This window comes from Anastrepha obliqua, chromosome 1, assembly GCF_027943255.1.
Source record: "Anastrepha obliqua isolate idAnaObli1 chromosome 1, idAnaObli1_1.0, whole genome shotgun sequence".
Taxonomy (NCBI): Eukaryota; Metazoa; Arthropoda; class Insecta; order Diptera; family Tephritidae; genus Anastrepha; species Anastrepha obliqua.
In genome coordinates this window covers 9650230-9664051 of record NC_072892.1, presented here as the reverse complement: position 1 = coordinate 9664051, position 13822 = coordinate 9650230, and the positions used below count along the sequence as shown (strand labels likewise).

At 38.6% G+C, this 13822-nt stretch overlaps 1 protein-coding gene across 2 annotated transcripts in view; it reads left to right on the top strand.

The window, feature by feature from the left end:
* Nucleotides 1-12445, top strand: part of LOC129251127 (putative transcription factor capicua) — a 35196-nt gene extending 22751 nt beyond the window's left edge. Inside the window, exons 14-22 of one of the 2 annotated variants that reach the window (XM_054890508.1) lie at nucleotides 2921-3117; nucleotides 3615-3828; nucleotides 3906-4148; nucleotides 4225-4588; nucleotides 4674-4840; nucleotides 5805-5897; nucleotides 5971-6155; nucleotides 11432-11642; nucleotides 11732-12445. In XM_054890508.1, coding sequence (XP_054746483.1) covers nucleotides 2921-3117; nucleotides 3615-3828; nucleotides 3906-4148; nucleotides 4225-4588; nucleotides 4674-4840; nucleotides 5805-5897; nucleotides 5971-6155; nucleotides 11432-11642; nucleotides 11732-11760 — 1703 coding nt within the window. In that variant the 3' untranslated portion in view covers nucleotides 11761-12445. Of the gene's footprint in view, nucleotides 1-2920; nucleotides 3118-3614; nucleotides 3829-3905; nucleotides 4149-4224; nucleotides 4589-4673; nucleotides 4841-5801; nucleotides 5898-5970; nucleotides 6156-11431; nucleotides 11643-11731 lie in introns of both variants that reach the window. The other variant, XM_054890503.1, reaches the window with a different exon arrangement.
* Nucleotides 12446-13822: the final 1377 nt, after the last annotated feature.

Below are 13822 nucleotides of genomic sequence, written 5' to 3'. Positions count from 1 at the left end.
CCAGTTCTACGTTACCGGAATGATTCAGGTTTTTCCCGACCAAGAGCTGCCGCTCCAGTAAGCTAGCCCTGTCTAGTGTCATTGTTTTTTGCAAACGTCCGAATCTAACGACTAGGCGCTTGAGGTTAATTAGTATACCTTTCAGTGATAACCAGCCAGTTTTCCAGCCTAGATCCTGTTGCTCTCCTCCACTACCTCAACAGCACCGGATGGGTAAAGATAGTTTTTCTTCCTTTAAGCTTTTGACATTTTTCGCAGATTGCAGTCTACATCATATATCAAAACGGCACTCTAGTGCTACTTGTAGTGTAGCCTAGGTACTTTTGCCATCAAACTTACCTACCTACCTAGGGTCCTAACGCCGCTAGTAAGCTTCAAGTTAAGAACTATGATGTATATATGTAAATGTGATACGCAGCCCCCCAATATATATGTCAATAACCGTTAGTTTTAGCATATAAACTTGAATACAAGTACAACAATTGCAATAATTTTTATCACAGTAACTTTTCTTTTTCAGTTGTTGCTATTGTGTTGCATTTTATTTTAATCTATGCTGATTTATTTATTTTTTTATTCTTTATGGTATATTGTTTTTTTATGCAAAACGTTTTTGTATTTAATATTCTGTATGGTTTCTTCAATCGTTTGTCGAAAATGGCTGAACATTGCACGAAAGACGGTATCTCCTTATCATGATCATCGTAATGTTGATGCAAACCAAATTTCACTATCTTTTCAAGATTCATTACGGCATTTATAGTTTTTCACCTCAGTTTATTTCACCTCATTTTTCATACAACTTTGTATAGCCATTTTTTCATACTATCCATAACATTTGGTGTCTCTCTTTTCTTTCACATCACTCTTTGCTATCTCTCTCTCTCTCTCTCACTTTCTCGTGTTTCACGTTTTACATTGACCACGTCCATATGTGCATTATTCGCTTACAAATCACCACCATTTACATACTTGCATTTCGGAAATCGAAATCCTCTAAACTCCGCACCTTCAGTCGTCAATAACTCGGAACGCTACAGAGATGTCAGAGAACAGCACATATCTGACGCCGCCGACGATTACGATGCATACGAAACAGAAACCGATTTTGATGATATCGAGTTTTATACAATTCCGAAATTGCGTTTAACGAGCACCCCAACAACGCCGAACTGCAGTAAAACACCAACAACCAAAACATTCCGCTCAATTGTTGCTGTGAGCACAACGGAGTCGCCGTCCGATCGTCCGCCACCATTGAAACGACGTCAATTTACAATCGTGCGTTCACTCACACCACAACAGCAGCACACCTCACCACATCGGCAGTTAAAATATCTGCATCAGCGCCGCGTAGAGACGCCACCCACAGTGATAACACGCGTACCTACACCATTTAGCGGCGCTGAGCCACAATCGCCTAAGCTGCGACGTCAGTCGTTGAATGCATCGCCAGCATTGCAGCTAGCCGCGGCGGCAGTGCCCAGCACCGCGCAGTTCGCAATCATACGCACACACCATCATCATCACCATCATCCGCATTCTCACCCACACTCGCATTCTCATTCGCTTAGTTCCACACCACCACCTCTGTTCTTTAACAAAGCGCCAAGAAGCGCGACAATTGCAGTCAGTTCAGCTGCTTCTCCGCTGACCCTGCCCGCAACCACAACAATATCAACCACCACTTGCTCATCTTCTACATTCACATCTTCATCTTCAACGTCCACATCCACATCCACAACTGTATCGGCCTCTTCCCAAACTGAGAAATTTAATGTTTTCCCCTCTCATTGCTCCTCAAATGTTAATAACAACAATACCAATGACGCGCCACAATTGTCGGCTATAACGAAATCGTCTACCCCAACGGCAACAACAACGATTATAAAAACACTAATTACCTTAAAAAATGGTGCTTGTCTAAATAATAATACCAACCCGATTGACAATGAAAAAGATGTGCCTAACAAAAATCCATCGGCTACACGCCCCACCATCCTGTGTGATTCAATGCTGATCGAAGCGGTCAAAGGCGCGCAGCTCAACGAAGGCGACGTGGATGCTTCAATTTTAGACCCAGCTTCAGGTGCTGTGGCAACAACAGCTACATACCCACAGCCTACGCAGCAACCATCCACAATGTTAGTGATCACCGACGGCCAACGTTATGCCAGCGCTACTAGCGCCCAATTAGTTCCACATAAATTTAAGAAGTTGAGTGATGTTGGCAACAGCGGCGGCACCGCTACCTATACTTACGTATTGGCCACCAATAACAGTGGCGGCATCAACAAAGCCACCAACAACAACAATCCCAACGCGCTGAACATCAATTCAACCCCGACCACCCCTATCGCCTTGAAGCAGCAAAATAGCGGTGCTGCCACCTTGCGTCCGCTATCGCTAATCAGCGTAAATTCTTGCAACAAGATTACACTGCCGGCGAACGCGCGCATACTCGCCGCAACTTCATGCCCGACCAACAACAACAGCCATGGCAATATTGTGGCCATGGGCACTGGCAATGCAGTGGCTGCAGGCGGTGCAGGTGGGACAGTGCATTTCGGCAACAATCCACCGCCAATTGGTAGTACGCTGACGTTACTGAGTACAGCCCCAGCGCTCGCAGCAAATGCAACTCGTCTTGGCGGTAGTAATGGCAATGGTATCGGCTTCGGCAGCAATGTCAGCGTCAACAACAATAACAACATCATAACCATTACTAACACTACTAACAGCAGCAACAATAATAATAAACTCAATAACATATTCACTTTTAGCAGCAACGACACAATAGCAACAACTAGCGGTAACGCCGCCTTCAATGCTGGCAAAAAAGTCGGCAACGAAGGGGGCAGTGGCAGTACTTCGATTTTAATGTTCAACTCAAATGTAGCAACTGTTGTTAATTCCACAGCTGGTGCGGCAAACTCCTCTGTGCCATCTTCACCTGCGGCGGCCACTGTCGCCATCAGCGCGGCTGCGCCCACATGCTTTGCCAGCGCGCCAGCCATGACGCCAACGCAGATACTCACGGCAACGAGTAGTGGTAATGGTGGAATTGCCGGGGGCCAGAAGCAGATACTTTTTACGGTCAACAACATGTTGAATCAGGTAAGTCACGGAATAATAATGGAATGAATATTATCAAGTTATCTATTTTTTCATTTCCTAAATTGAATATACAAAAAAATAAATTTCATTTAACAACAATGGAAAAAGTAAATGTGCACGGTGGCGCAAAATTAATCATCCATTTTTTATTCTTATTTCTTTTTAATAAATAAAAACATGAAATCTTGATTTTGAGTGTCAACTATGATTGACGTACGACCCCAGCTGCAAAAATTATAGCATCTTCCGATAGGATGATCAATTTTGGGCCACCTTGTATAATATTTGCCTACAAAAGCGTCGCATTCACGTATTTGTATTTATACTGACATTCGTACTTGGATTCGCACTCAAATTTGTTTTTGTATTTTGAGTTGTAGTTGAATTCCTATTCCGTATGCTCATTAGTATTCACCTAAATGTCACCATGTGTGGCCCATACTGAAACCAAAAATATTTAACCTCAGCCATTTAAAATCTCCATTTTCCACTTCCAGTATGCCATACTGCCAATGCAGCCACAAACGGAATCATCAGCCAGTGCTGGCGGCAACGGCAGTGCAGGTTGTGGTCCAATCAAACCCACTCCATTCTCATATGCCAACTATAAGAAAAACAATGGCCAGTCGGCTTTTGGAGTGAATACAAATATCGGTGGCAACAGTGCTGCCAATACGAACAACAACTCAATTTTGATGCACAACTATACAGGTTTGTAGGAATGAATTGTATATTTATAGGTATGTTATGAATCTTGAATCAACTTGTAATTTTTGGTTTTTATTTAGAAGCCACGCCAAAATCGCCACCGTACAAATCATTGCCTACCACGCCGAAATCGGCATGTTCTACTTCAACATTCGCCTTGAATCCACCCGATTCAGCTGGTAAACGCAGCTCAGATGGCAGCACTGCTTCAGCTGTAGACGCCGATGATGAACAGAATGACGTTGGTGGTAAACAGCAATTCATTTTGGCGCCAACACCGGCACAATTGGGACGTGCGAAATGCCAACGTCGCAAGAATTTGTGTATGTATTTGTTGCGTGGCATTTTTTTTGTTTTAATTATTTATAATGGCACTACTATCACCTTCTTTTTATGCAGCTTCAAACAATCTATCAAATGATAACAACAATGTCAACTCATTTTCTACCACTGCCTTAATTGGTAACAACAGTAATAGCATTTCTACGAAGAAGCTCAATTCACCCATTATGGTGGACTCTTCATCACCGATTATTGGCAATGTCAATACGGTCGTTAGTTCGATAACATCCGCGCTGCCCACACCCACCTCGTCGACAACCACACCCAACAGCGACGAGCATATGCCAACAACACCGTCGGCAGTTAATAGCAATAGCAGCTCCAGTATTGTAAGTGGCATAAGTGGGATGATGAATCCAAAATCGCCATTAAAATCGACATCGACATCGGCAACCAAAAAGAAAAACGGCGATACGGATAGGTAAGCGATTATTCAAGAGAATGAACTACGTTTTGTAGATATGTCAAGTATTTTCAATGCAATGTTATTGCTTATTTGTCTACAGCGTGCTGAAAGAGGTTGACTTCGAAAAGAAATATCAGGCATTGCCACAATTCAAACCCGAGGACTGCTTATCGCCCAGCGCAATTGCAGTGCCATCATCGCCACGAGTCTACGGTACAAATTATCGTAAGAAGAATGCGCCACAGCCAAGTGCACCGCCAAAAAAACGTAAGTGACAGTCAAGGCATATACAATGTGCAATAATAGATAAGAGGGTAGTTTGAAAAGTTCGTGCAAAAATGCAAACTACTTGATTATTTGAGGTAAATCTTTTTTATTTTTCGACATAGTCTCGTTTTAAGCTTATCCCTTCCGAATAATAGGATTCAAGTCTGAGAAATAGTGTTGTTATTGTTGTGGCAGCATAAGCATTCCCCATCCATATACGGGGAATGCTGCTGAAGTGAAATTCCTTGGTCGGATATAAATCCGAGTGATCTCAGGCAGCCAAGTCTGAAAATGGCCGTGATGTGAAATGAGTTAGAGCCCTTTTTCCATTAACTGAGACTGAGATTCAGTACGTTGACGTGATGGAAAAGGAAAAGTTCGTGCAAAAATACAAACTACTTAATTATTTGGAGAGAACCTTTTTTATTTTTCGACATAGTCTCGTTTTAAGCTTATTCCTTCCGAATATTAGGATTCAAGTCTGAAAAATAGCCATTCGTTTCTGCAATCCCCTACTCGTTTAAAGAAAATATTTTTTCTCGCCAACCATTTCTTCAAATTTGGGAAGAAATAGTAGTCCGAGTGAACTCAGGCAGCCAAGTCTGAAAATGGCGGTGATGTGAAATGAGTTAGAGCCCTTTTCCATTAACTGAGACATGATTCAGTGCGTTGTCGTGGTAGAAAAGGAAACAACTCATTCGTCGAAGAAATATATCAAAATAGGTCATTCCTATGGCAGCCGACCAAGTAAACTAGCCCTGTCTAGTGTACCGTACTCCATCTAAATTGACCAAGGAATAGGCTGAAACGTGGTGTGTTTTTCCAAGACTTCCTACTAACTAAACATAACCTCGATACGCTCAAGTACCATCTCTCTGACTTTGCATGAACTTTTCAAGCGACCCTCGTATACGTATTTGCTATAATTGAGTAAACTAACTTATTTTCATTTCTTATTTAGCAGTTTGCGAGGATGATTCAGCCATTGAAACAGCATCTGTGCCATCAACACCATCACAACGTTTCTTTGGACCCGATTTCAGCATTGAGCAGCTGAGTAAGTCAGAAGTCAAAAGCAAAAAAAAAATTATAAATTATATATTCATTTTTGTGTGTTGATTTTTTCATAGATTTGGATAATTCTGATGAGACAGATCGTTCACCGCGAACTCCCCAAACTCCGTTACAAAGTGCGCGCTCCGATGCCAGTGAAAAAGGTCATCGAAAGGTATTGGAAATACGTCGCAATTATGTTTATCAGCTCTTTAGCGAGCAGGGCATGTTTCCATCGGCGCAAGCCACAATGCAATTTCAGGTATGTACTTCGAGTAAAAGCAAAAACTAAGTTCGCAGCAAGAATATTTGCTATTAAAATTCAGTAAATATATTCGGTCAAATACCAGCAAGATTTTTTCTGCGGGCGCTCCACAGTTAGCAATCTCGTGGTATTTTCACAATACTGTATCTCTGCATTTATGAACAGTCGTCAAGTTGACACAATAAACACAGAATTTTCAAAAGCCTTTGGCACTGTTTCGCACAATATCTTATCGCGGAAACTTTATTCATTCAACTTTTATGTCATGGTTGAGTACTCCAAAAGAAAGTCGTTTGTTCAAATTGAAAACACCGAATCCTACACTTTTGTTGTTGTTGTTGTAGCAGCAAAAACATTCCCCATACTTGCATACGGGAAATGCTGCTGGGGCGACAGTCCTTGGCCGGATATAAATCCGGATCGTTTCGGTAACGTAGAACCGACTGTCTTGGACTGCCTACACTTTTGTAGACGCGTCTGGTGTACCACAGGGGAGTATTCTTGGCCCTACTTTTATTTTCGGTTTTTTTAATTAATGACATTGGGTTCTGTTTTAACCACTGTTAGTTTTTACTCTATGCTCGTGATCTAAAATTGTTTAGTAAAGTAACTTACTAATCGGATGATTCTTTAGTGTTGCAACCCTGTCGCTTGGAATGTCCAAAATAAGCTCCCACTTTATATAAAGAAATGTTTTCATGCCATCTTTGCAAAAACTCTGAATATTATTCCTTCCTCTTATACTTTATCAAATTCTGTTCTGTCTAAAGTTAAAGAGTTTTCCAATTTAAGCGTGACAGTTTACTCTGGTTTTACAATCGTAAATCATCTTAGTCAGATATTGCGGAAGATTCATGCTAATTTAACATTTTTGCATTTTAAATACCCCTATACTAGAAAAATTGTATATATAGTAGCCGCCTAGTTCGTTCTAAGCTCGAATATGCATTTTTGGTTGGGAATCCAGTTTATGCCTCTCATTCAAATACAGGGTCCGGCATTCGAAGTGTAACCAATTAAAAAGACCATAAATTTAGTTTGGAAAATTACTTTTATGCCATTCAAAGTAAAAAATATGTGAAAATAATACAAAATTAAGAATCAATTTACTTTTACTCGATATGACCACCTTTTGCCTTGACTAATGCCCCAAAGCGAATAATCCATCGGATTCACGTCTGGTGAATTTGAGAGCCATTCTGTGGACGCAATGAAATTCGGAACGTTGTATTTTAGCCATTCTTAGTTCACTCGTACTTTTTGCCACCGAAATGTTTATCTGCCGCCGGCTTCAAAGCAACCTCCAGAGTACTTTTCCGATAATATTTCGCATTTACTTTTAGATCTTGTAAAGCTTGACTTTGAAATCATTTTTCAGTATGCGGCGAATGCTACGGTCGGATGGTTCAGTTCTTTCGCCATTTGATTGGCACTTCGTCGGGGATTTCGCTCAAGTCGCTTCTTCACATTTTGAACCATTTCACGTGACGTTGGAGTGTTTTCATGAGCAGCTCCATGACGTTTCGCGATGCTACCAGTATCATTGTAACGAGTAATGGTGCGATAAACAAAACTTTATTTAATTTTAGACGCTACTTTAGATTAAAGAAACCAACGCAAAACAAGTCTTGTCGGGGCCCTATGCTTCCGAGAGGAGTGAACAAGGAAAAACAAAAACTTTAAGGTTATCGAGCTCACGAACAATCGCTGGTTGTGATTTTCCAGCCAAATATAATGCAATCAAACTATTACGTTTGAAATTCATTACTCATTTTCTTTTTTCTCGTTTACTGTCGACAAAATGCTTCCGCGCACTTGTAGACAATACTCTGGACTGTCATTTAGCCAACTAACAGACAGCTGATGCCCAAGCTTCAGCTGCGCGAGCGCTCTGAAATTGGTTACACTTCGAGTGCCGAACCCTGTAGACTTTAAAAGGTACAACGAAATTTTATTCGAATCGCTCTCCAACCTTTTCATTTCTCTGATCCACTAACATCCTACAGTGTCCGGTGCATGCTAATAAATCTGGTGTCCTCTGCCAATAAACGTACCCTTCAGTCTTTGATGTTTGTTTTTGATATTATTTGCATTTTTCTTGATTGTCCTGAAGTTCTTGAACAGATTGGCTTCAATGTTCCCCACAAAACTTGACGATTTTACTATGAATTCAATAGTAAAATCAAACTACAATAATTCTGCCCCTATTACGAAGGCTCTTACTAAGTTACTATAAATAGTATCTACAGGCTACTTGACCTAGATTTTGCTCTGCCCGACTTCAAAGTAAAGATTACTTACGGCGGCCGCCGTAGCCGAATGGTTTGGTGCGTGATTACCATTCGGAATTCACAGAGAGGTCGTTGGTTCGAATCTCGGTGAAGGCAAAATTAATAAAAAACATTTTTCTAATAGCGGTCGCCCCTCGACAGGCAATGGCAAACCTCCGAGTGTATTTCTGCCATGAAAAAGCTCCTCATAAAAATATCTGCCGTTCGGAGTCGGCTTGAAACTGTAGGTCCCTCCATTTGTGGAACAACATCAAGACGCGCACCACAAATATGAGGAGGAGCTCGGCCAAACACCTAACAGAAGTGTACGCGCCAATTATTTATTATTTTTTTTTTAAGATTACTATTTCACTCGAGAAATGCGTCCCACTATTCAGATTGTTAAATAAATAAAATATTAAATTCATAATATAGAATTAAGCTAAGAACTAAAAAATGCCCGCTCTCATTTCTGATATTTTGCGTGTTTTTTTTTTTTTTTGTTGATTTCTGAATGTTTTGGCCAAAAATATTAACGAAAACTCGCCTCAACCAACGTACTCACCGGACTTTGGCACTGCCAACTATTAATTGTTCCTAAAACAGAAAATATCTATGAATTGACAGAGATTTGCCACAGTTGTGAAGATAACGTCTGCATCGCTTGGAAAAGCTGAGGCCACGCCCAAGCGTTTTTTAGTCAGAATATTTTTCGAGAAAAATAAAAAGTCTCCTTGACTTTTGAACACGCCTCGTATTCTAGGCGTATTCTAGAGCTTTAGAACTTAAAATGAAAATACACATTTTGACGTGATAACGTCTTATAATTCGATTTAACAGGCTGCACGCACGTTACCTTGCTCATTAGTGTTACCTTGCTCATTGTCGTTACCTTGCTCATTGCCGTTACCTTGAATGAACTGCAAGCGAAAGCGCGGAACGAACGACAAAGCAAACAAAGCAACCGAACGGCAACGTTCGACATCTTGCTCTCTCCTACTTAAGTGAGCGTATATATGTATCTATATGCGCATATGTACATATATAAATTAACGTATTCGTATTTGCATATGCCTTCTTATTGATTATTATTAATTTGATTTACTTGAAGAATTTAAAATAAAACCAAGTTTGTTAATAATACCTGTTGTTTTAATGTTATTATTACTAATTTTTTTATTATATATGAAGGAAAAAATGTATGGTAATATTTACCACATACCTTATAAGATATGTTGTATACTAATATATGTATATAAACATGCATATGCATATACAATTTCGCGCAATTTTCAGAAAGAACAAATCTATATGTAAAGATGCATACAAGTCATATGGACATATCAAATATACGAATCTATTCCGTACGCAAGCAAATGTAAGCTAATGTGCTTGAACTGCAAGCGAGAGCGCGGAACGAACGACAAAGAGCACAATCGGCCCCCGCATTCGGCAACGTTCGACATCTGGCTCTGTCCTACTTGAGTGAGCATATATATGTATGTATATGTATGTATATGCGCATTTGTATATAAATTCACATACATTCCTGTGTGCATGGTAATGAACCATTTCTCTGTTGAGAATAGGACGATTATAGAAAAAGTAGGAAATGAAAGGGAGTGTTTCGAGTGTAAAGTGTCTTGAAAAAGGCAAATCGATGATGGTGCCTCTTAGTGTTGTTGACTTATTAACGTCTGATGCACAATCGAAATTGAAGATATCTTTCATGAATTTGATAAATGTTTCGTCATTTTTCACGTTTGTGTAAATGTAACTTGACCTATTCCATTGCGATTCCATTTACCTCCTCCTCTATATCCATACAAAATATCTATCAAACAAATAAAATTAAAATTTTGTTTTGAAAATTGCAACCATTCCATCAATATTTTCTTATGACGTTGTCACGTTAAACTATCGTAAACCGACTTTACAGACAACCTCTTTTTTTATTATAATCTGATAAATAATTTCATGGCAATTTTTTCTTTGTGAATATGATTTCCGGTATATTTCCACAGCGGCTACGAGTTATATGGTCCATTCGTTTAGTTCATTTTTTGACAACTTTTTCCAATAAATCTCGTTGTATGGCGTCAATGATGGCTTGAATTGAATACTGCAATAAATCGATTTTTAAGCGCAGTATATGGCAAGTTGGAACCAAATCTCGTCGGGGTTTAGCTGATTAATTTTTGGACATTTTTTTTTTTTGGAACAAAAATTTACTTAGCTTAGCTCGATAGCACTCACCATTCCAGCACATCACTGCCTTAATGCAATCAAAGCATTGCAAGACGCTTATACTTGAAAAAAGCGCCTGGATCCAAAATCTCCAAGAAGCGAGGTAGTGAAGAAAAAATTAATTAGTTGAGAAAATAAATTCGACAAGGCTAAAAAAATGTTAACTCGAAAATTATTGCAAATATTAAAAAAACAAAAAATCATAAAAATGTCGTCGAAAATATTAAATATCCAAATGTTGCTATTACGCGGATTTCACTGTTTCCCGACTTCAAAGTAAATTTGACGAATTAGCTGTCAAACCCTGAATTTGATAGTTCATTGCCTCCGATCAAAAGCATACGATGTATCTTACTTTATTTCGTACACCTTTTGCCGTGAACGGTCTACACAAGCGATACGTCTCTTATAGGCAGTATAGATGCCCAGTTCACTTCATTTTGAAGAAAATAAGCACCGATGATACCGTCAATGCTCTATGAACTGCGCGAACAAATTTATTATTGTTATTTATTTTTTTTTTTTTTCCAAAGTAATCTTCCACAATTTGGAAGTGTTTTTCTGGCGTTAAGCGATTCATGATCACTGCCAAACTGAACAGAAATGTCAACTCAGTTTGCGATTCTCAGCTGTCAAGCCATAGTTATCGATATCAGCAGTTCTCTTGTAGCTTGGGCATATAAAATTTTCTGCCACAACTTTTCTCCTCTATGCGCGTATTAATATTAACTTTCATCTCTCCACCCTTCATTGCAGAAAAAGCATATCGACGTCTTTCCGCGAAAACAAGATCTCCAGCTGAAAATACGCGAGGTGCGTCAAAAGTGCATGAGCCAGCCCGGCTTTACGCCGCACTCCGCTGGCCCAATAACGCCATCCGCCGAAGCAAGCATATCCATAACGTCGACAACAGCCACAAGTACGACAGCATTAAATCTCAACACCGGCAGCAACGCTAACAGTGGAGGTAATTTGAATATAAATAACAAAAAAAAAAAATTCTTTAAAAAAACAGCAAACGACTTTCTAACGAAAGCCTCCTTTTTTTCTTTGTAGATACGTCAACGCAAGCAAATAGCGAATAGCAGCAGTAAACGAAACAGCAGAAAGAACGAAAACAAATCTAAGTGAGATGCATTTGCAATGGTGCGAAAATAACGTCAGCAAGAGGTTTTTAGAGAAAAATATTAATAACAAAAAATCTAATAAAAACTACAAGCCGAACAGAATAATGTACAAGCAACCACAAACTCAGAGTGACATGAAAAATTGCAATATTTTATGCACTTTAAGAACTAATTGTGATGCAAATGCGAGGTAGAGCAGTGACGAATGGTATCATGTTTAAATGCTAGCTAAACAAAATATGTGTAAAGTACGAAAACACAACTACATGCGAGTTGGAGCAGATGTGCATAGAAACAATTATGCTGTCCTCATTTATATACATATAAGTAAACTTAAGAACAAATGTCTGCATAGAGTGTCGATTTGAAGGTGCAGTTGAGCATTGAGGACAAGCGCACACTAACACGAAAAAAGCTTTTTTGTTTTTAAAGCAATCGTATATGGATATGTGTTAGTTGTTGATGATCTGCAATTACTTTAGAGATATAATTTTGAGGGATTAGTAACAATGCATGGTTTTGCATCGGAAACTGAGTGAAGCTGAACATTGACTTGGAGACAATTTTAGCTTTAAAGCAGAATATACAAATTAGAAGGAGGCAAAAGTGACAGTAGTAGTTATTAGATTGATTTGATTTTTTTTTTTGCATGTTAAATGATGCAACATAGAAGAGAGAAACAAGAAAGAGACAAAGGCAGTAGTCGGTTTTACGTTGCGTTTTTATATCCGGGCAATGACTGTCCCACCAGCAGCATTCCCCTTAATTGTATAGGGGAATGTTTATGCTGCTACAACAACAATAACAAGCGGAAGATGTTTTTATGGACTTCACGAAAACGTACAAACGCTGCAATACAAATGAATTACAGTGGCAAAGAATTTTCTTTAGCGTAAACAAAGCGTTGAGTGAGACAAACTGGCATGCCGTCTTCCGATGTGCGATATACATCAAGCCAGCTACGCTACGCATAGAATGCCAATATATATAAATTAAATTAGGCGCTAAAGTGAATCAGTAAAATGGAAAGTTCACAAAAGCAGACACAAATTGAACAACGCAGGAAATAAACAAATATAATACTTACATACATGCATACATACATTTAAAGCACATTAATACAAAAAAAAATTAAATAAAATAAAAAAACAAATCTAAAAATCATAAAAAATTGAAAATAAATCCCAATTACAACGTAAATAGTTTTAAAATGCATTCAAAACAACCAATACTGCAAATCATACAGGCATAGAGTAAACCGTTATACAAGCTTATTATCAATATAATGGATTAAAAACTGAAAATTAAATATATAAGTAAAAAATGAAGTTAAAATATTAATACATACAAACAAAGAAAAAATCAACAAACACAAAAATATACATAAAGGCAGCATAGTTAATAAATGTATATTAGTTAATAACTAAGCAGCCATTACCAGTTAGTAGGCAAAAAAAGTGAAACTAAAGGTTTAAATTAAAGATTGTAAATGAAGCTTAATGATGTCTTACAAGTATATTAAATATTAACACTTAAAAATTAAAAACTAAATTACAATACAAAAGGCACACAATAACTATGGTAAACGTTAAGCGTACAAAACGCAACATTCACGTGGCAAAGGTTCAAGAAACAACTAAAAATTTGCTGGGAAAAATTTTTCTGTTTAACATTTTATACAAAAAAAATCAAATTATTATACATACATACATAAATGATTACAATTACAATTGCGTATGCAGGTTTTAACATACACCCACACACATAGAAACATATCTTCATGTTATGCGCAAAAACGTTTGGAGCACACAAGAAAAAAAAAACAATGTAGTTTAGATGTTGCGTATTTCAGGCGACGCGCTTTTGTTTTGCAAGGCTAACAGGCCACTTCTTTGTGCACAGGCCGAAATTCTGGTTACAGTTAAACGTAAATCTTTATCTGTGGACTTTTGACAAAATGTGCTTAAATGGACGTATCACCTTTTAACTGTCTAGTGCGGAATAACTGAATTTTATAGCC